At 33.8% G+C, this 22,418-nt stretch overlaps 4 protein-coding genes across 4 annotated transcripts; 1 reads left to right on the forward strand and 3 right to left on the reverse strand.

Annotated features, from left to right (window-relative positions):
- Window positions 1–1,934, forward strand: LOC130814754 (CBL-interacting serine/threonine-protein kinase 12). Its single transcript, XM_057680936.1, has one exon. The coding sequence runs from the start codon at window positions 348–350 to the stop codon at window positions 1,776–1,778; it is 1,431 nt and encodes a 476-aa protein (XP_057536919.1). The 5' UTR covers window positions 1–347; the 3' UTR covers window positions 1,779–1,934.
- A 3,113-nt stretch (window positions 1,935–5,047) lies between these two features.
- On the reverse strand, window positions 5,048–6,007 carry LOC130815721 (precursor of CEP9-like). Its single transcript, XM_057682205.1, has one exon. It carries the CDS (start codon window positions 6,005–6,007, stop codon window positions 5,048–5,050), a length of 960 nt encoding a protein of 319 aa, XP_057538188.1.
- Window positions 6,008–9,083: 3,076 nt separating this feature from the next.
- On the reverse strand, window positions 9,084–10,412 carry LOC130815722 (leucine-rich repeat extensin-like protein 5). Its single transcript, XM_057682206.1, has one exon. The coding sequence runs from the start codon at window positions 10,410–10,412 to the stop codon at window positions 9,084–9,086; it is 1,329 nt and encodes a 442-aa protein (XP_057538189.1).
- Window positions 10,413–15,002: 4,590 nt separating this feature from the next.
- Window positions 15,003–21,920, reverse strand: LOC130814755 (protein MALE DISCOVERER 1-like). The gene is made up of 13 exons (XM_057680937.1): window positions 21,342–21,920; window positions 20,518–20,979; window positions 20,302–20,434; window positions 20,111–20,182; window positions 19,806–19,949; window positions 19,576–19,698; window positions 18,730–18,800; window positions 18,203–18,637; window positions 17,295–17,485; window positions 16,673–16,805; window positions 16,415–16,572; window positions 16,149–16,322; window positions 15,003–15,452 (listed from the first exon to the last, which is right to left on the reverse strand). The coding sequence occupies exons 2-13, from the start codon at window positions 20,660–20,662 to the stop codon at window positions 15,192–15,194; spliced, it is 2,040 nt and encodes a 679-aa protein (XP_057536920.1). The 5' UTR covers window positions 20,663–20,979; window positions 21,342–21,920; the 3' UTR covers window positions 15,003–15,191.
- Between the last annotated feature and the right edge of the window lie 498 nt (window positions 21,921–22,418).

Below are 22,418 nucleotides of genomic sequence, written 5' to 3' on the forward strand. Positions count from 1 at the left end.
AATTACAAATGAACACAAATCATAAAACTTTGAGGCTAAACACAACTCACAAAGTCACAAGCTCTACGATCTCCCCAGCTGTCTTCTCTTAAATCATCTTCCCTTACCTCACCGACTTACTCTTCCCCCTTCCCCGTTACCGTTACCGTTACCGTTTTCTTCTTTCTTTTTCTTTTATTTTTCACTATAAAAAATCCTCCTATTTTTCGGTAACCAAAATCAATCATCACCTTCCTCCATTGCCATTGCCATTGCCAACCAATTCTTCCTACAATTCAAAATTCAATCAAAAAAAAAAACAAAAAAAAACCCATTTGAATAATCCCAGAAGATTCAATCCTTCATCAATGGCTACGGCCGCCCCAACAAAGAAGTTGAAAGAACCTTCTTCCCCAAAAGGTCTTCTTCTGGGGCGGTACGAATTGGGCAAACTTTTAGGCCATGGAACCTTCGCTAAAGTCTACTTAGCCAAAAACGTCAAAACCGATGAAAGCGTCGCAATCAAAGTCCTCGACAAAGAAAAAATCATGAAAGGGGGTTTAATGTCACATATCAAACGCGAAATTTCAATCCTCCGCCGTGTTCGCCACCCTAACATCGTCAAATTATTCGAAGTTATGGCGACAAAATCGAAAATCTTCTTCGTTATGGAATATGTAAAAGGGGGAGAACTCTTCAATAAAGTTGCAAAAGGTCGATTAAAAGAAGATGTAGCAAGAAAATATTTCCAACAATTGATTTCCGCCGTTGGATTTTGTCATGCTAGAGGTGTATATCATCGTGATTTAAAACCAGAAAATCTTCTACTTGATGAAAATGGCGATTTAAAAGTTTCTGATTTCGGTTTAAGTGCTGTTTCCGATCAAATTCAACAGGATGGATTGTTTCATACATTTTGTGGGACCCCTGCTTATGTTGCTCCAGAAGTTCTTGCTAGAAAAGGGTATGATGCTGCAAAGGTAGATTTATGGTCTTGTGGAGTTATTTTGTTTGTTTTAATGGCGGGTTATCTACCATTTCATGATCCCAATATTATGTCTATGTATCGTAAGATTTATAAAGGTGAATTTCGTTGTCCCAGATGGTTTTCCCCTGATTTGGTTAAATTGCTTTTAAGATTACTTGATACAAACCCACAAAAAAGGATTACAATCCCAGAAGTTATGGAAAACAAATGGTTCAAAAAAGGGTTTCAGAATGTTAAATTCTATATTGAAGATAATAAACTGTGTACTTCTTCTTCTTCCTCCATTATCGATGATTTCGATTCCATGTCTGAATCCGATTCCGAATCTGGGTTTCAACCACAGAGAAAACCCGTACCCGGATTACCTCGTCCGGCGAGTTTAAATGCGTTTGATATCATTTCTTTTTCAAAAGGGTTTGATTTATCTGGGTTATTTGATGATGGTGAAGGTGGATCCAGATACGTATCCGGAGCTCCGGTTTCGACTATAATTTCAAAACTGGAGGAAATTGCGAAGGTGGTTAGTTTTACGGTCAGGAAGAAGGATTGTAGAGTGAGTCTAGAAGGTTCTACGGAAGGTGTAAAAGGTCCGTTAACGCTTCAGGCAGAGATTTTTGAGTTAACGCCGTCTTTGTGTGTTGTTGAGGTTAAAAAACAAGGTGGGGATAAAGGAGAATATGAAGAATTCTGTAATAGGGAATTGAAACCTGGTCTTGAAAATCTCGCCATTGGAGGTAGTCAGAGTTCTTCCGCCATTAATGGCGGTGGAGATGTTCTTCATTCTTCGCATTTGCCGTCGGATACGGAGTAGATTTGTATTTTGTATTTTTTCCTTTTTTTTATGTAATGTATAATGGTTTTTTTTTTTTTTTTTTTTTTTTTTTAATTTTTTGAATAGTAATCGTTCCGTCCTTTATGAAATTACAATACTTTTTAGAGAAAATTCTATAAAACTACCTATTCTATACCTGAATTTGCAAAAAACTACCTTATCTAATTTTTTTTGCAAAAAACTACCTTATGTAATACTTTTGTTTGCAAAAGACTACCTTCTAACGGATTCGAGAGTTTGACCGTCAAAACTAACCTTTGACTATCACGTGTGACGCACGTGACCCTTTAATAAGCAAACCTTCCTTCTTCATTTCAGACATTCCCAGCCATTTTCTCCCTCTGCTGCTTCGGTCAAAATTATTCCCCTTCTTCTTCGATAGCCGCGTTTTGAGCTTGAAACTCGAGGTAAGGCCACTAAGCTAATTGTCCGTTTCAGCTTCGGTTGAGCCACTATAAGGTGTTTTCGAACTTCATCCGGTAACCTCAATGTGAATCGGTCACGATTCTCACCGGGTTGACTCAGTGAATGACCCGTCGAGTGTGACCTCGGTACACAGTGTTTCATCTTCCTGAAACTCATTAAGGCAAATAGCGCACTCCAGTGACTCTTTACCGAATTTCAAATCCTTCACATCGGCGTATAAAAATGTCGGAAATGTTTCTATTACGGATTGATCGAGTCCACGGATTTGAGCTCTTAACAAATTTTCATTTCTAACAAAAGCAGCCGGATCACCATTTGAAGAATTATCGGAACATTGTTGGATGTAAATAGCAATGCATCCAGTAATGAAAAAACCTAGAACTAAAACAATAACAATTAAAGCCATTGATGGACTTACTTTATTTCCTTTTAACTCATAATCATCATCATCACTCGATTGTCGTTGCGCATCCACAATTTGCAATAAAGAAGTTGAGATTATGCAGAGAAATAATAGTAGTATACTATACTGGTTTGTTGTTGTGGATGTGCAACAATGGCGGCTCATAGTTTGGTGTAATTTCGATTTAAGAGGGAGAAAATCTTGCTTATTAAAGGGTCACGTGCGTCACACGTGATAGTCAAAGGTTAGTTTTGACGGTCGAACTCTCAAATCCGTTAGAAGGTAGTCTTTTGCAAACAAAAGTATTACATAAGGTAGTTTTTTGCAAAAAAAATTAGATAAGGTAGTTTTTTGCAAATTCAGGTATAGAATAGGTAGTTTCATAGAATTTTCTCTACTTTTTATTTTAGTTTGTGCATACTGTAATATTTTCATTTTAGGTATTATAATTTTCAATTTTTTAATAATTTTAATCATACCCATTATCCATATAGTTTAGTACTTTAATTTTTAGCAATTTTTTCCAATACTTGGAGCTAATTTTTAATGTCCCAATCTAAAGTAGGGATGGAAAGATTTTTTGATTTTAGATTGGGATTGATATTGATACTCTACTTGTGTGTGGTTGAGGAGCAAGCAAACATTAAGGGGAAAGATTTCATAAAAGTTATTTATGATGTTAAGTTTTTTATTTTTATTTTTTTTATTTTTTACTTTTGTTGAATTGGTGGACCAAGCACTAGGTTGGCAATATGTGGAGTATACTAGTGACTTCTCCAAAAAAAATAATTGTGCTTATGTCTAAAACAATTGATGCTTATGCAAATAAGAGTCAGGCTATTTCGCAAATTAGCTTTTTCAGTAATTTTAGCTTATTTTAATGTAAATAGTAAATTGAAAGGTCAAACGATTTAATGTTAGTGTTTTATGAACTAGTTAGTTGAAATAATTTATTAATATGAATTGATTTATATCAACTGATTTTAATAATTAACTTCACTCATTTATATTTAAGTTATTGTTTGTGAAACTTTAGTTTGAATGTTTTGTTATTAGCGTATATTTTTTTCTTTTAGGCTGAGTTTTTATGCAGTTATGCTAGCTTTTATTTTAAAGTCATATTTTAACTTAGTAGTTTTTAGAACGTTTTTTTTATGAGGATACTAATTCAATGAGAACTTGATGAATTAATTTGTGTGCGCATATTATTGCTGGACATTTATACCAGAATTTTGTTTCTTAAAAATATTGTTTAGACTATTATTTGTGCACATGTTTAATTTCATTTTCTTTTTATGCACATTGCTAAGCTTTTATTTTTTTAAATATTGCTTCCACTTTTTAATTTGTTTCGAAAATTCTATATCTGTTTCTATCATATTGAAGTTTAATACCAAACTCTCCTTGGATTAGAGAAACAAGTAACAAAGACGATAACTCATTTCAAAAAAAAACTTCAAATATTAAATTCTTACTTGTTTATATAAATAGGTAATTAGATTAACATTTCAAAAAAAAAGTAATTAGATTAAATAAACATGTTGTGAATGATTATAAATGTTTCAAAATCCATCATGAAATATAAAATTTTCAAGAAAGGTAAATTAACAACAAAAATTATATTATTTGAAAAATTAAAATAGAATGGAAGGAGTTAATTAAATGGGATTAATTAGAAATTTTATATTTTGTATTGATTTAAATTAGATTAAAATAGGTGATAGATATTGGTACGCACGAATTTGTTAATTTTGATAGATGGTAAATTGTATGTCAAATATTTGAAAATGGTTATAAAAATATATTTTGTATTTTAGTAGAATAAAAAATCTCATAGAATAATCAATCACTAAGTTTCCTATAATAATATTCAACTGTCATTTATATGTGATCAAATAATATTTAAAAAAGACGAATATTAGTCAACTAAAAAGCGTCTAATGCATGTAATATAGGTAATTTAAATTGCATACATATAAAAAAAGTACCATTTAATGAAATAAAACCTTAAGTTAGTGACTTCAAATTTAGAAATTTATATCTTCAATTCTCATATTTTTATACTAATTTTTTTTGTCATGCATCTTTGAAATTTCACTTCTTGCAACATACCTGTCTAATATATATAAGTATCTCGAATTAAGAATAAATGTTATAATTAAAGTACTAATTAAGGGAAAAAATATTTTAAAAAAAATGCATATAGTAATGAAGAAAATACTATAAATAAGAAAAGACTGCAGAAATTTATATATATTTAATTTGTAAAATAGTGGCTTGCTGGTGATAATTAAACATGCACATTTTTTAAAATAAAAAATACATTCCAGATCGGTTCTAATGTCAAGCATGTCGTTGCCACATTATTACATCAATAAAATCATTAATTAAGCAGCGGACGCTATCATGTGTATTATGGTCACGCCAAAAGAGCAACAACGGATGGTGGTGGTGATGAATGTCCTGCACCAGGACTTTGACCGGGAGCTGTAGGTCTAAATCCATTTACATAATTTACTGATGGTGGTGGTGTTATATGTCCCGCACCAGGACTTTGTCCGGGGGTTGTTGGCCTAAACCCATTAACATAAGTAATAAGTGCTGGTGGTGGTGTTATATGTCCTGCACCAGGGCTTTGACCGGGGGTTGTTGGTCTGTACCCATTAATGTAAGTTACTAATGGTGGTGGTGTTTGATGCCCCGCACCAGGGCTTTGACCGGGGGTTGTTGGTCTGAACCCATTAATGTAAGTTACTGATGGTGGTGGTGTTATATGTCCTGCACCAGGGCTTTGACTGGGGGTTGTTGGTCTGAACCCATTAATGTAAGTTACTGATGGTGGTGGTGTTTGATGCCCCGCACCAGGGCTTTGACCGGGGGTTGTTGGTCTGAACCCATTAATGTAAGTTACTGATGGTGGTGGTGTTTGATGCCCCGCACCAGGGCTTTGACCGGGAGTTGTTGGTCTGAACCCATTAATGTAAGTTACTGATGGTGGTGGTGTTATATGTCCTGCACCAGGGCTTTGACCGGGGGTTGTTGGTCTGAACCCATTAATGTAATTTACTGATGGTGGTGGTGTTTGATGCCCCGCACCAGGGCTTTGACCGGGGGTTGTTGGTCTGACCCCATTCACGTAACTAAGCGATGGTGGTGGTGATGAATGTCCGGCACCAGGGCTTCGACCGGGGGTTGTTGGTCTAAACCCATTAATATAGCTAAGTGATGGTGGTGGTGTTGCATGTCCCGCACCAGGGCTTTGACCCGGGGTTGTTGGTCTATAAGCATCTACATAATCAAAATGTCCTGAAACATAACTTGTTAGGCTAAACAAAATAGCTAGAAGAAACGAGACAAATAACAACTTATTGACTCCCATATCTAATGCTTCAATATAAGAAAAAAGGCGGGGATTTAGGTGTTTTGCAAAGCGAGATGGTCTTGCATTTGTAATATTAGAAGCTATTTATAGTGTGTTTAAAAACTAATAACCCTAAAAAAATTGAAGAATTTCCTTTCATACACAATATCACAATAAATTTCCTTTAATACAATCATTTGTGATTTTAAGGATTTCATTACATCATAATCTTGTACACTTATAGAATCCTTTTATGAACATACTATCATTAATTGCTACAATTATTTGCAATATAATATAATCAATATAGTTTTTTGGGAGATAAAATCATAAAATTAAAGATTATACCTTAAGTAAATGATTTACTCTAATAATAATAATAACTATTTAAGATCTTTGTATTATTATTTGAGATTGTGATCAACTCTTATTAGTAGCATATAAATCTTTGAGATTTTACATTTATTTACATTTTTATCCTATGGACATTATATTCAAATTTATGATTCTAAATTTAACTTTTTTATAGGGTAAATTATCATACTCCATAATATTAGTAGTGTACATGGTGTATTTGATAAGTATGCATAGAATAGATAAATGCCCGTGGAATGTATGCATTATTTTTGACTAAAAGATACAAATTAAATTGCAAAAATGATGAAAAATAATTATTGAATGTTTATGTAGCTTATTATTAATATTATAGGTAAAATATTTAACTCATACTTGTTTATGAATAGGTTAATTAGGTTTAGCAAGCATGTATTGTATTCGATTATAATTATTTTCAAATTCATCGATGGAAAATTATTGTTTCAAGTTATGTTATTAAGCAATAAGAATGCTATAATTAAAAAAAATCAAACAGGATCAATGGGAATTTTTTTATTTTGTATTGATTTAATTTGGTTAACTAATAGTAGGTGATTATACTTAGTTATTAGTACCCATCAATGTGTTAATTTTTATAGACGATAAATTGTATGCAAATGTTTGAAAATGGCTATAAAATATTTAATGTATTACTTTAGTAAAAGAAAAAATAATGCAGAATAATTCAACTATTTACTAAATTTTATTTAGTAATCTAATCTTTTAATTAATTAATTGTCAATAATTCCAATTTTAATAGTTGAAAAAAATAAAATATAAAAAAAATAATTAAAAAAAACAAGTAAGCTTTATTTTTGATTTTCTTATATTACCTTCTGATTATTAACATATATTTAGATATTTTTTATGGTAATTAACCTACAAAAAGTCAACATTTGAATAACAACATTCTTGTATAAGTGACCTTTTAAGGATTATTCATAGTTGATGAAATTATGTATAATCTCTGTTCAAACTAAAAGGTTCAAAAGGTTTATAATTTTTGTTCTGTGCATGTGCAGAGAAATACTTTTGCCGTCCTTGTGAGGAGGATAGAAAATATTATAGGAGAGGGTATGAGGAATTGAGGAAGATCCGGGAGAATTTGGGATAAGTAAATAAAAGTTGATTTACATGAGTGAAATCTCTCTGACGGCCTGATTAGGAATAGGGGTAGTTGGAGGCGCCATATCCATATTTTAGACTAGTGATGTCCTTTTAGTTTACCTTTTGGTGTTCTTGCCATCTTGCTTCTCTCGTTTCTTATTATTATTTTTTTTTGTTTTCTTTTTTGTAATATGTGTTTAATTTATCTTTCCCGTTTAGCTATTTCTCCTTTTTTTAAGAGCCGGGGGATTCTTTTGACCGCACTCTCCTTTATGAGTATGAGTTGTCGCCGCCTTTTCCTCCCCAGACTCTGTCCATATTTTTTCTATGAGTGGGATATACTAAGTAGAATGATGATTCGCCTCCTAATATTTGTTTCATAGTATAGCCATAATTACTCTAAATAATTTTCTTGCATAGATAGTATTAACCATTCCACTTCAGTCTTGGAAGTTTGGAACATATTTAAATATACAACTTTCTTTACAATAACAAAGTCAGATAACGTATTACTTGAAATAAAACCTTAAGTTGTGAAAATTTAAAATTTATACCTACAATTCTCAATTTTTTTTATTATAAGTAGCAAAATTTTCAAATAAATGTACAACTTTGAAATTTCAAGTCTCCTTGCAGTACTTGAAATGTCACCTTAGGCCAATCAATCAACCACTAAAAAAATTTACTATATACTTATATAGTCATTTACACATTATAATTAATTAACAATACTGGATTTAGACTTTTAGAAAATAGAATTATTAATCAAATTACAAAAATATATGTAAATAATAATATATATTAAATTTACATGATAATCAATTAACAAAACATAATTAAAAGCAAAGGCTTGAAATTTTTTAAAAATAACAATGCGTTCTTGTGCGTGTATACTTTAAGTAAAAGTCTTGTATAAACTTATTTCACCCTATTTTAGTGTCTATCAATCTAATAATAATAGTCAATATTTTTCAATGGTTATACTTATCAGTAAAAATACATACTATTTTATTACCTTATACCTTAAACTCACCTTATGTAAGTTGTATGTTCAAATTTAGTTGACATTTAATTAGGGTTTGTATGTTTCTATCCACACAACCTAACCATTACTACCTTTACTTAAGTAAACAACTCAAACCGCTAATACCTCTTATTAACAGTAAAAAAATGATTAAGGAAGAATCAAGCAAAAAAAAAAACAAAAAAGCATCAATTTATTGCAAGAAGAAAATACTATGAATAAGAAAAGACAACTGAAATTAATATATATTTGTATTTAACAAAATGCTTGCTAGTGATGCTTCAACATCCTAGAAAGCACATTTTTAGCATACAAAATCCAGTTTAGACTTGTTCTTTATTGAATGTCTACTAGCATGTGGTTGCTGATATTAATGTACCCACTAAACCATGCATCCAAGCAGCCGACGCTATGTGTCATTGTCACTCAAAGGTATTTATGTAACTAAGGGATGGTGGTGATGTGTTTTCTGCACCAGGGCTTCGACCGGAGGTTGTCGGCTTGAAGGCATTTATGTAACTAAGGGGTGGTGGTGGTGATGTGTTTCCTGCACCAGGGCTTCAACCGGGGGTTGTCGGCCTGAGTGCATCAATGTAAATAAGTGCTGGTGGTGGTGTTATATGTCCTGCACCCGGGGGTTGTTGGTCTGAACCCATTAATGTAAGTTACTGATGGTGGTGGTGTTTGATGCCCAGCACCAGGGCTTTGACCGGGGGTTGTTGGTCTGAACCCATTAATGTAAGTTACTGATGTTGGTGGTGTTATATGTCCCGCACCAGGGCTTTGACCGGGGGTTGTTGGTCTGAACCCATTAATGTAAGTTACTGATGGTGGTGGTGTTTGATGCCCCGCACCAGGGCTTTGACCGGGGGTTGTTGGTCTGAACCCATTAATGTAAGTTACTGATGGTGGTGGTGTTTGATGCCCAGCACCAGGGCTTTGACCGGGGGTTGTTGGTCTGAACCCATTAATGTAAGTTACTGATGTTGGTGGTGTTATATGTCCCGCACCAGGGCTTTGACCGGGGGTTGTTGGTCTGAACCCATTAATGTAAGTTACTGATGGTGGTGGTGTTTGATGCCCCGCACCAGGGCTTTGACCGGGGGTTGTTGGTCTGAACCCATTAATGTAAGTTACTGATGGTGGTGGTGTTTGATGCCCAGCACCAGGGCTTTGACCGGGGGTTGTTGGTCTGAACCCATTAATGTAAGTTACTGATGGTGGTGGTGTTATATGTCCTGCACCAGGGCTTTGACCGGGGGTTGTTGGTCTGAACCCATTAATGTAAGTTACTGATGGTGGTGGTGTTTGATGCCCCGCACCAGGGCTTTGACCGGGGGTTGTTGGTCTGAACCCATTAATGTAAGTTACTGATGGTGGTGGTGTTATATGTCCTGCACCAGGGCTTTGACCGGGGGTTGTTGGTCTGAACCCATTAATGTAAGTTACTGATGGTGGTGGTGTTTGATGCCCCGCACCAGGGCTTTGACCGGGGGTTGTTGGTCTGAACCCATTAATGTAATTTACTGATGGTGGTGGTGTTTGATGCCCCGCACCAGGGCTTTGACCGGGGGTTGTTGGTCTGAACCCATTAATGTAATTTACTGATGGTGGTGGTGTTTGATGCCCCGCACCAGAGCTTTGACCGGGGGTTGTTGGTCTGAACCCATTCACGTAACTAAGCGATGGTGGTGGTGATGAATGTCCGGCACCAGGGCTTTGACCGGGGGTTGTTGGTCTAAATCCATTAATATAGCTAAGTGATGGTGGTGGTGTTGCATGTCCCGCACCAGGGCTTTGATCCGAGGTTGTTGGTATATAAGCATCTACATAATCAAAATGTCCGACACTAAAACTTGTTTGGCCGAGCAAAATAGCTAGAAGAAACGAAACACATAACAAAATATTGAATCTCATATTGAATGCTTCAATATAAGAAAAAAGGAGAGGATTTTAGTTGATGTGTTTTGCAAAGCTAAATGATTTTACATTTGGAATATTAGAAGCTATTTATAGTGTGTTTTAAGATTAATGACCCTAGAAAATTTGAAGAATTTCCTTTCATACACAATATCACAACACATTTTGATGGGATGGATTTGGTCACTCGTACCCCAATTCAATCATTAGTGATTTTAAAGATTTCATTACATCATTATCATTATCATTATCATTCTCATTCTCATTCTCATTAATTACTCTAATTATTAGCGATTAATAAAAATAGACATAGCTTTTTTTAGAAATAAAATCATAAAATTAAAGATTATACCCTAATTAAATGATTTATGCTTTTATAATCATAACCATTTAAGATCTTTGAATTATTCTTTGGGAATAATATTGATCTACTTTTATGAGCATATAAATCTTTTGAGATTTTTCATTTTATTTACATTTTTGCTTCATTGTTATTTTTAAATTTATGATATCAGATGTCATAGTAGATATTTTTTGTAGGACACTTTATACATAGATTAGATAAAAACTTGTGTTATGTATGAATGCACTATTTTAATTCAAACATACAAATTAGATTGTAAATGTTGAAAAAAATATTACTACTATAAAATATTTTATGTAGCTTATTATTAAACTCCTAAGTATTTTGTTTATAAATTGGTTAAGTCAAGCAAGCATGTTGTATATTATTATAAATGTTTCAAAGTCAGCATAAAAAAAATAAAAAAAATAATTTTATTAAAATTAATTAAATTGATCAAAAGGACTTAAGAAAGGCTTAATCGAAAATTTCATATTTAATACTGATTTAGATTAGCTTAAAATAGGTGATAGTAGTTAGTTATTAGTACACACGAATATATTAATTTTGATTGATGACTAATTGTATTGCAAATAAAAATGGTTTTATAATATACTCCTTCCTATTCATCTTAAGAGTTACATTTGACTTTTCACGGATTTTAAGGAGAGTCAAAAGTGGGACCCTAAGCGTAGGAAAGAGAGTGGTATTATGGGTTTTTAATGTAAGGGAAGAAAATTATTATGGGTAATGGAGGGTATAATTGAAAATACGGTAAAGCTACTAAGGGCATAAAAGTTAAAAACTCATACTAAAAATAAAAATGAAACAATTAAGATGACTTGACCATAAAAAGAAAAGACACATATACTAAATTGGAAGGAGTATTATTTATCACATTGTTAGTAGCAAAAACTCTCAAAAATAGTTCAATCATTCACTCAATTTCTCCAATAATCTTAACTGGAGTAACTATTAAGTAAGCCTAATTTCAAGGTTAAGAGTGCTCTTTTTAGATAGAAAGAAAAAAAAATTAAAAAGAAGTAATCGTATGTTTTTTGATTTCTTATTTTCCTTTTGCTAATCACAAATTCTTAATTGAGATTGTCTTTTGTAAAGATGACTCTTAAAAGTCTAGCCCGAATCTAAATTATGTTAATATTTTAAAAAAAAAAACTACTATTAAGAGCAAAGCGCGCGTGTCAAGTGAAATGTGAAAAGTCACATAATATATTTGGGGCTATAACATAATACATTTGGTGTTATACCAGCATATATTTGGGGATTATAACTTCAAATATATTATGTTATAACCCCAAATATATTATGTTATAACCCTCAAATATATGCTGGTAATAGTTATCAGAATCATCGTTCAAATTTAGGCGAGCGATCTGGACGTTGGTAGGATCTTAACGTGGTAGAATCATGCGATCCTACTTAGCTAAAGAATTTAGGTGATAGGATTATAACACGATTCTACGATCTGATCCTACATAGTAGTTTTAATCATAAAATATTTTCATATAATACTAATTTCACTTATGTACAAATATATATTTAAAATAGAATTAATTGCAGCCTTAATGTTTGATGCTTTTGCGAATTATTTTTTTTTACGAATTAGGGCCTTCAAAGTAGTCTTTTGACCAGTATTCATACCAAGTAACCGGTTCTATACAATTTTTATCGTTGACCACACTTTACCTTTGAATTTTTTTTGGTTTTATTTTTTTTTTGTGAGTTTTAATTATTTTTTTTTTCTCTAATTTCTTCTTCCACTCCCATTTAACCCAATCCACCATTGAAACTCCATCCCATATTTTCAATCCACCAAATCAATTCATCTCTTCACTCTCAGTGCGCTGACCAACAACACTAACCACTGACCTTCGTTTGACTGAAATTTCTTGCTTTTCAAAAGTGGAATAAAAAGGAACAAGGAATTTGAGGCAGGACCAGAGGTGATGAGCTTCGATTTGGTAGACTGTATTCTTGGGGGCGAGAGGAGAGAGAGCATCTGAAACTGTTGCTTTGGGAGATGGTGAAGATGAAGATCGAGCAAATGGGAAGGATGATGATTTAGGGAAGGATGAAGATGGCAAGGAACCCTAAATTCCCAATTGAAAGCACTAGTGATTTCAATTGTCTTTGGTAGTTTGGTAAGTATTAAAAGTTAAAACCGACCAATTTGGTTCACAAATTTTAGTATTTTCTGGGCAATTGAATGGAATTCCAACTCTTGAGTATTGCAGCTTCGCACACAAATAATAGTTGAAATCTTGAGTAGGAATATCAGTGGTCAATTTGAGTTTTTTTTTTAGGTGGAGGATTTGAAGTTTTTACTACATCCCTGCTGAGGCTAATGAACCCAAGGCAATTATCTCTTTTAGTATTCTCTAATGGTAATATATACTGGAAATGAAAGCTCTTTTGAAAAATCTGATTAAAGTGAAGGTGAATTTTGAGAAGAAGAAGAGCAATTTGGAGGTGGGAGAGCAATTTTAAGCTCTTTGATGTGCAACAATCGAGGTGGAGAGAGAATGGGTTGAATACTTGAATGGTAGGAGAAGAAGAAATAAAATAAGAAAAAAAAAAATTAAAAACAAAAAAGGAAAGTCAAAAGGTCAAATGTGTGGTCAAGGTAGAAATTGTATTACTTGACTTGAATACCGGTCAAAAGGCTAATTTGAAGGCTATAATTTGCAAAAAAAAAAAAAAAAAACATCAAGGATGTAATTCGCAAAAGTATCAAACATTAAGGCTGTAATTTACAACTAATTCTTTAAAATAATTATATCTATACCTTTATAATTCAACTTTTTCTTGATTTACGGTTTAAAAATAATTACTAAAAGTATTTTTTTTCCAAACTTAATAGATGAAGTCAAATAAGTTTTTACTTACGTCTTAAAACTTATAAAGAGAACTAATATGTTTGATAATCACTAATCCAAAGCACATTAATGCATATTTGTAGGATCCTACGATCCGATTCTAGCGATTTCGATCCTACTCCTTCAACGATCCTAGGTATAATCTCGATCCTAATAAAATAGGCTGGTATAATACCAAATGTAATATGTTATAATCCCAAATAAATGTTGTTATAGCTCCAAATATATTATGTGACTTTTCACATTCCACTTGACACGTGCGCTTTAATTTCAACAATAATTTTTTTAAAAATTAATATAAATTAGATTTGGGCTGAGCTGAATTTTTAAAAATCGTCTTTACAAAAAACAGTCTTTCAAGAGATGACCTCGTTCACAATACTAATCATGATATCATTAGTCTTTTAGGTTGATTGTCATGAAATATTGATTAACTATCATTTTTTTTTCCTTTTATCATAAAAAATATCATGAAAATTTTTAATATTAATGAATTACAATTATTTGGCAGGACTCTTTGCCACGTTTTCTTTATGCGTATAAGCTGCTGTCTTTGTTTTTCTTCATAATCTGCTCATAGTTCTTATGAGCGAATACATCGGGTATAATGATGATGATGAATTTTATGTGGCGGAAACAAAAATGAAAGATGTTGCAATTAATATGCAACAAATAGATATCAGCTAGTCTCTTAAGAACCGTCTCTTTGAGAGACGTATCTCAAGCCAACCCATTAAAGATTAATGCTATTGCCTACTAACTGTATTCTTAATGCCTACTTATATTATCCTTAGTGTTTACCGTATTCTTAATGCCTACTTTCAATATCGTAAATGTCTACTTACATCATTCATAATGCCTACTTATAATATTTTAAAAAATATATAACGAGCCGTCCCAATTAAAGATGATCTCTCAAAAAGACCGTCTCTTACAAGAATTTCTAAATAGATATAGAATGTGCTTTGATTAATAAGATTATGAAGCCCAAGGATTAAGAAAGTCGTTAAAAGTCTGCTTTTCTTTTGATCCAACACAAGATGACTGCAAACAAAAGCCAGTTAAGCTCAAATCTATACTTTATAAAATTTGAATCATGAACAAATTACACTAGAAGGCTCAAAACGAAAACTCTATGAATCGATTTGAACAAACCACTTATAAGTTCGATAGTAATATGCATGAGGCAAATGCACTTAGTTGTTGTCAAACATTCATTATTGTCTTCAAAACGCGGGTTCCATTATGCTTATAAGCACATCCGCACTGCAGTGCAATTGCAGTGCGATTGTGCGAGATTTCTATTAGACACTTTCCTTTAGGCGGAGGAAGGGAGGAAGTGAGGGAGGTACAACACTATAACAGCGAGGGTATACATAATACGAATACAAAAGAAATAACAGATGAAAAGGAGTGGCACACATCCTCTTGTACTTCGGTTGGGAGGGTTGTCTATTTCCCATGCGTATAATTACAATGCAACAAGTAAAGCACATTTCTCGAACATACAAAGAGAGAATACGGGAGGAAAATAAATTATGTTGCCTCGACAGACAGGATTTCTAGTTCAGCCCACCATAGGGGGGAAAGCCGAGGTACTGCAACTTCAGGCGTTATAGGAATTGCTTCACTTAATCTTGTCGTGATTTCCTTCATGGCTGGTCTTTGTGTGGGGTTAGGGTGAGTGCATTCCGATATAATCTCACATATAACTTCGAGCTCGTTCATTTTGACGGATTTGAGTATGGGATCGATCAAGATTCTGTTATTATCCCTATCTTTCAAGTATTCTGACGCCTGCAAGAACGAGTAGACATTAGGTTCATGGTAACAGTTAGATAATCATAGACTCATAGTCCATTGACATGGTTGTATGAATACATGAAGGGGTTCGTACTGAAAATATAGTAGCAGAGGAATATGTTACTTGGACAATTCATTTTGCTTCATGTACCCGTGTCCAATCTTGATGCTCGGACATTGGTATGGCACAGACACTTCAATTTAGGCGTAAAATTGAACATTTAGACGTATCTGACAGTTGGACACATACCAGTATCCGACATCACTACCCGAGTCCAAGTAACATAGCAGAGCACAAATTGCACGTCTCAAAGAAAGAAAGACAAAGAATTTAAGAAAGATGAATGCAAATGTGATGCAGCCAAAGATTTAGAGTTTTTCGATTTCTTATTAAAATGTGCACTTCTTATTCTTGAGAAGTTACAAATAATGTTTGCTATCATATGTCAACTAGAAACAACCTATATATTTTAAAAGAGGTAAGATTGCATACATCTGACCCCCAAAATATTGCCCAGGTGGAAGCCACTTAATGATAGTGAATGTTATGTAATGCAAAATAGAGTTCAAGCAAGTCGAAGGCATGTTGGTATCAATATACAAGACACAACCTCCTTATAAGTTTTTTGTTCCACAACTAAACTAGGTTATATAAGGAGAAGAAAAAGAGCTTAGGATTTGGAAAATTACCCAATCGACCAAAGAGCCGTGCTCTTCTGACTGCGAAAGCCTTCCCGTGATGGCTTCAAGCAACAATATTCCAAAGTCATATACATTTTGCCGCGTATCAATAGGTTTTGCTGGTTCAACAACCACTGAGCCATCTTCACCTTTGGGTAAAACGTCAAATGGTCTCTCCGCAAGCTAGATCATAGCCAAAGGAATGACGGAAATTAGACAGAAAACAAAGATTCAGGTAGAGCTGAATAGTTTCTAAAAAGTAAACGACGTTTTACCTTGGCTGCATAATCATCAGTCAAATATATCGCAGCAGACCTCAAGTTTGAATGTGCCACCGAAGGATTCAGGTCATGGTGCATGTATTTGAGACAATAAGCCGCTCCCATTATAATCCTCATTCTAGCATTCCAGTCAAGATGCTCAAGTTCTCTAACTGCGAATCACACATGGAGGTAAGAAAAACAGGGTCAAATTCTTATGTTTATTTCGTAGTAGAGCCAAAATACTCTAAATTTGCATGTACAGATAGTTACCATGGAGATGCTCGAAGAAGCTCCCACTTGGAGCGTATTCAAATACCATCATCCGAGTGAAAGGTTCATTTTCTTCACAATAACCCAGTAGATTGACGTAGTTCTTGTGATTCACTCGTGACAATGTTTCTATCTGTGCCATGACAAAATCAGGTAACGTGTATTAGGATAGATATAGTCATTATTTCCACCTTTTGTTTGCTCTTTTCTAGATGCCTATGCATATTAGAATGCACAAATTCTTGTATGAGACGTCTCACTGTGAGACATGTCTCATACATGGGTTAAATAGCCCAATAATAGAAACTTTTAAGCTTATGGGTATCTTGTTTTGAGGTCGTCTCACCATGAAACGGTCTCATACAAGGTGGACTGATTAGAACGATTTTTACATTCATGTCATCAATTCATACATTTTGATCCACTTTAGGTGTCAGTTAAAGTGATGTACAACTTCCTGATTATATTTAGTTAAGGTGAGGGATTCATTATAAAAGGAAGATTAAAGTTTTGGTAATTTTACGAAGTGAGAATCATGATATGCATATTTTGTCGAATCATGCAGACTGTTCAGTTAAAGGAGCTTCACAAAGAGTGGTGGGTTTTGGAAAAGTCCACCAACCTTCTTACGGTATGCTAATTCAGCGGCATCAGACCAATCTACAACAGATTTGACAAGGGTAGATGCAACAGCGATCTCAACTCCACTTGACAATGTTCCCTTGTATATTATGAAAGCATCAAATGAAGCAATAATGTTGCTGAAGTCCTCGCATGCGGTTTCTAGTTCAGTCCTATTCAGCTTAGGGACTCCTGCAAGCAATATAACCATAATACTAAGATGATCGCTAACAATAATTTTGAATAAAAAGCAAGAAAAAATTCAAACAATAATTAATTAAAGAAGATGATGCAGTAAGTTTTGAATACGCAATTCGCTCAAATTTTCCCCAAGAATAGCCCAAAACCGACCATTGTTTTTTTTTTTTTTTTGATTTGCGATTCGCAAGGAGATCAGAGAATCATGTGAGACTGCAATGGACTATATTAAATGACTTACTAAATCATGTGTACTTATTTATGTAAAATTGCATTACTAAATCATGTGTACTTATTTATGTAAAATTGCAAGTAATGTCTGCTACCAAGGATCAATCAACAATAACCTCTTTATTATCACTAAAAATAGCGATATTGTGTACATCTAACCCCCAAACCCCGGCTACGTGAGAGCAATCTAGTAGAATTGGGATAATGGAATATTGTAATATTTTGCTAAGCCAGTCTTTCACTCATTAAATCAATTTAAAGATGGCATACCATCAGTATGTAACGCTTTATGTGAGGCAAAGCTTGAAGCAGACCTTTGAGACCGACTAATTAATATCCAAGAAATACTATTATTTAGATATGATGACGATGTAAAAAAATTTTGATGAAATTTTATACTATAAATCATTCCCATTACCACCATTTAGTACCACTAACCAAACGGGCTGTTACTGTCATAAAAAGAACAGAGATGTTAACCTGTAATAAAAGCTTTCTGCAATTGCCCACTGATGCCCGTCTTAAACGGGTTTATAGGTTTTGCACCTCGAGTTCTCCACATGTAATACAAAGCAGCAGCCATGACAAACAAGAATAACACTCCAAGACCGATAGCAACAAACACCCACACCTTCTGAGAGGGCTTTTTTGTGTCAGCATGTGATTGGGCGTTTGTCGGTTGAGCAGGTGTTGTCTCCGGCTGTGAGTTAGCATCAGGTGTCGGTTTGAACTCGCTTGTGCCAACGACTACAGCAGGATACGATCCACTACTTCTTAAAAATGGCTGTGAGGTAATTTGAGAGACAGGGATGTTATTAGCTGGTAAAGCTTCAATATTGGACTGTTCACTTAATTTACGTCGAGTGGAAGTACCAAACACAGGTGCATTTTGAAGCATGTTTGGTTCATAAGAAACTGAAACCAAAATGGCAAGCTTGTTAGACTGAAAACATGGAATGCGCCATCAATAAAGGCAGCCAAGGTCACAGGAACTTGAACCAACCGACCTTCGAAATTGCTGTTGTGGTCAGCTCCATGAATCTGCCAAGACTCCGATGTAATTTTTCGCCTCGAAGTCCTAGATATGGTAGTCTTACATCATTTTTTTACATATAAAAAACTGGTTTCATGTGCTAGCATGAAATTGCAACACTGAAAATGAAGGACTATGACAAACGTTGAGAAATTATTAGCATGATTCACTAATGTAAACCATATTCGTGTCTAGAATTTTTCAGTAAGCTGTAACAAGTCAACTTTTTTCTTATAGCGTTATTTTTCAACAAAAGAAATTGAAGTTCATAAATATGCTTGTCTCATCAGTTTACAATCTTCCATATTAAGAAACATTGCTCATTCACGGAGAATGAATGTATAGAAACTCAAATATTATGAAAATTTTAAGTGGTGCGAGAAAAGTGGGACATATTTCTGTATCAGTAAGAAAGCTTGCTATAACTTATCAAATTTATCGACCTTGCAAGTCGATAAACTATCAACGTACAAAAGTTCCTTGGAAAACATTGTTTAGGATGGTTGATAATTGTTCAAAATCTTGGTATTAATTAGGTTTGCTGATAGGTCAAGGCTCGACACAGAAGAATATGCAGCCCACACACTACAAAGTAGGCAATAAATATAAATATTGAGCAAGTTCAGCACATGCCAACATAGATAAAAAAAAATGTGCATCGTGAAACCAAGAAAACGTGTATCCAAAAGACCAAGTTTATCTTAATATGATACAAGGAAAATTTTGCACAATTTAAAATGTCGATATTCCTTGCAAGTTCCGCTAAAAAGAGGTAAGAGAATGCTTCACCAGTAGAATGTAAGCTGCACATAATGCTTACCGGTGGCCAAATCTTTTGTTGGTAACAGATGCAAGGCACTCATCAAATAGCTGCTCAGACAGCAAGCTATGCTTCTTGAGCTCGGGAGGGACTACGCCTTCAAAATTATTGTCACAAAGCACTCTGAAGAATTTAAGATCCTGGTTATACTTCAAGTCATAAAAAAAAATTGCCAATAATTAAGCTTGAAGCCGGAATGTTAAGTGAAAAAATGACAACATAACACTCACAATCTTTTCAATGAAACCATCCTGATAATCTCAACAGGAATAGCTCCAGTCAAATTGTTTCCACTTAAATCCAATACCTCAAGCTTGGTAAGATATCCAAACTCCAACGGAATGGCACCTGAGAGGTAGTTCGTCCGGAGTATGCTGGTCAATAGCACACACAAAATAAGAAAACTCTGCAAATGAAAAAGTCGGAAAGGGACCACTAGTTCTTTCATGTTCAACGACAAATAAAGTCGGTCTGTATTAGTTGATCTTGTTCGAAGAATAAATAAGAGAAAGCGAAAACAAATAAAAATACTCACAGGACTCTTAAATTGTCGAGGTATCCAAGCTCAGGTGCGAGTGTCCCTCCTAGAGATAGTCCCCCAAGGTCCCTGCAAGAGAAAAACGAAAACTATTCAGTAGAGCAGAAAATTTCAATGGTAAGAGAAAGAAGTCACATATATAGCACCAAGATTAACCAAAACATTCAGCCAATACAACAGGAACTTACAGCATATGTACTTTACCGTCAACACATTGGATACCCAACCAATTACACGGATGATCATCATTAGGATTCCAACTTGCAAGAGAGTCATAGGGATCTGAGTACACTCTAGTCCGAAATTTCAACAAATTTGATCCTACAAGAAAACCATCAAGTTCAAACTGAGCCTAAAGTTTTCCACTATACACACTAAATGTTAATAAAGGGTATCAAACTGACCTTCAAGATTAAGCGACGAAGAGCCTTGAAGCCTTGAAGTTAGAACAAAAACAACAAAATAAATCATGTGAAGCTTAAAAATTCCCCATCTTCCCCCCATTGGTTGTTCAACAAAACGCTTGAGCGATGGGGTGACAAGGAACATCCCCCAACAACCAGCACCAATATAAGTTGATAATACACACAATCGCCAGGTTTCTCTTCAACAACAAAGAATCGATTGGAAAAACTACCTAAATTTACACAAAAACTCACAACAACTGCCAAAACCCCAACAAAAAAGCTGCAATGAGTTGAAGGTTACAAACTCTTAACAGCTTCCATAGCTGCAATAAAAACCTGGTAAACTGGCCTTTCCTTGAATTCAAGGATTAAAATCATGCTTCTCAATCTTGCAGTATAGGCTAGAAATAGAAGTCTTTTTGGTGAACAATGTGATCATCAACTCTACCAATTTAACCCCTAAGAAAATCAACAAAAACATGCTTAATCAGAGAAGAATTATGAAAAGTCAAGCACCAAAACTAAACTTAAAACCCCCACATATTGAACAAAGAAAAAGAACATATTATACAATCAAAACATACAAAACTGAAAAAACAGTCCCAAATTAAAAAAAGAGCATCACATTCTGCAATAAAGGAAGGGAATTGTGCAAAATACACCAAGAGCTAAGATTAACCAACCCTCTTAAAAATGATCATTAGGGTATCACAAAATAGCTTCAAAAACACATTCTACATTAAAGCTAGGAATCAAAGAATAAACTTATTAGCAAGCAATCATAAGAAAAAGGGAAAAAGAAACATAATTTTAGGGTTTACCTGATTGCAGGGGATACAACGGGGTAACCAAGATTGAAATTTTTTGCATAAGCTTTCAATGGGGTAACCAAGAATGAAACTTTTTGAAGAAACTTCAATTGGGTAAATCTAAAAAACTCTAAATTTGTTATAAAATTAATCAAAAACGCAAAATTTGAAAAATGCAGGTAATAATTTGTGAAAAAAAATTATTAATTTATCATAAATTTCATAAAAATGAATGAAATAAAAGGGCAAGTTTTGCAGTTTTTTTGTCAATTGTTCTTTTTTTTTTCTCTCTCCCTTGAGTTTCTCTCTCATCCTCCAACAATCTCAGCCTGCCTACCATGTTTTTTTCTTCTCCCTTATTTTCTTTATTGTTTGAAAATTTTTTTTATTTTTAATTATGCCAACTACATTAAAAAATATTAGTTTTCGGCGGTCAAAATTCCAAATGAGTAATTTTTTGAGCAGAAATTAATATAATAATTAAAATGTTTGTAACGTACAGTGGGCCCTACACCCACGTTTTCCGCCGGCAGGATGAACTACCGGCTTTAACTGACATCGTCGACGGGAATTCTCGGCTTTTCCCGCGATTTTTCTCCCTTGGCAACTGGCAAGGCTGATTTTCACTTTTATTAGTTTATTATTCAATTACACCCGTTTGTTTTCAAATATTTTTTCACTTATTTTTTTTTATTTCGATTCAAACTTAAAAATCAAATAATTTTAATCATAAATTTTTAAAAACTCAAAAAATATATATTTCGAAATCATATACTAAAATGAATCTAACAAGATTCTCAGATAAATAAGTTTTTTCTTATAGATCAATGAGTAATCATATAAGTTTATTATCAAAATTGATAAATTCTATTTGAGAAGAATATATGAAAACGGAATGAGTAATTAGTAATTAATTAACTTTAAATATCCTTTAATTATTACTCCATTACTCCTACTATGGAGTATAATGATTCGTTGACTAGAGCCCCGTTATATTTTCCGACTCCTTGACGTGACTCATCCTTATTTTTCAAAATTTATTTATATTATCTTTTTTGCTATCAATTTTATTTATACTATGTCATACTC

This window comes from Amaranthus tricolor, chromosome 6 (genome assembly GCF_026212465.1).
Source record: "Amaranthus tricolor cultivar Red isolate AtriRed21 chromosome 6, ASM2621246v1, whole genome shotgun sequence".
NCBI lineage: Eukaryota > Viridiplantae > Streptophyta > Magnoliopsida > Caryophyllales > Amaranthaceae > Amaranthus > Amaranthus tricolor.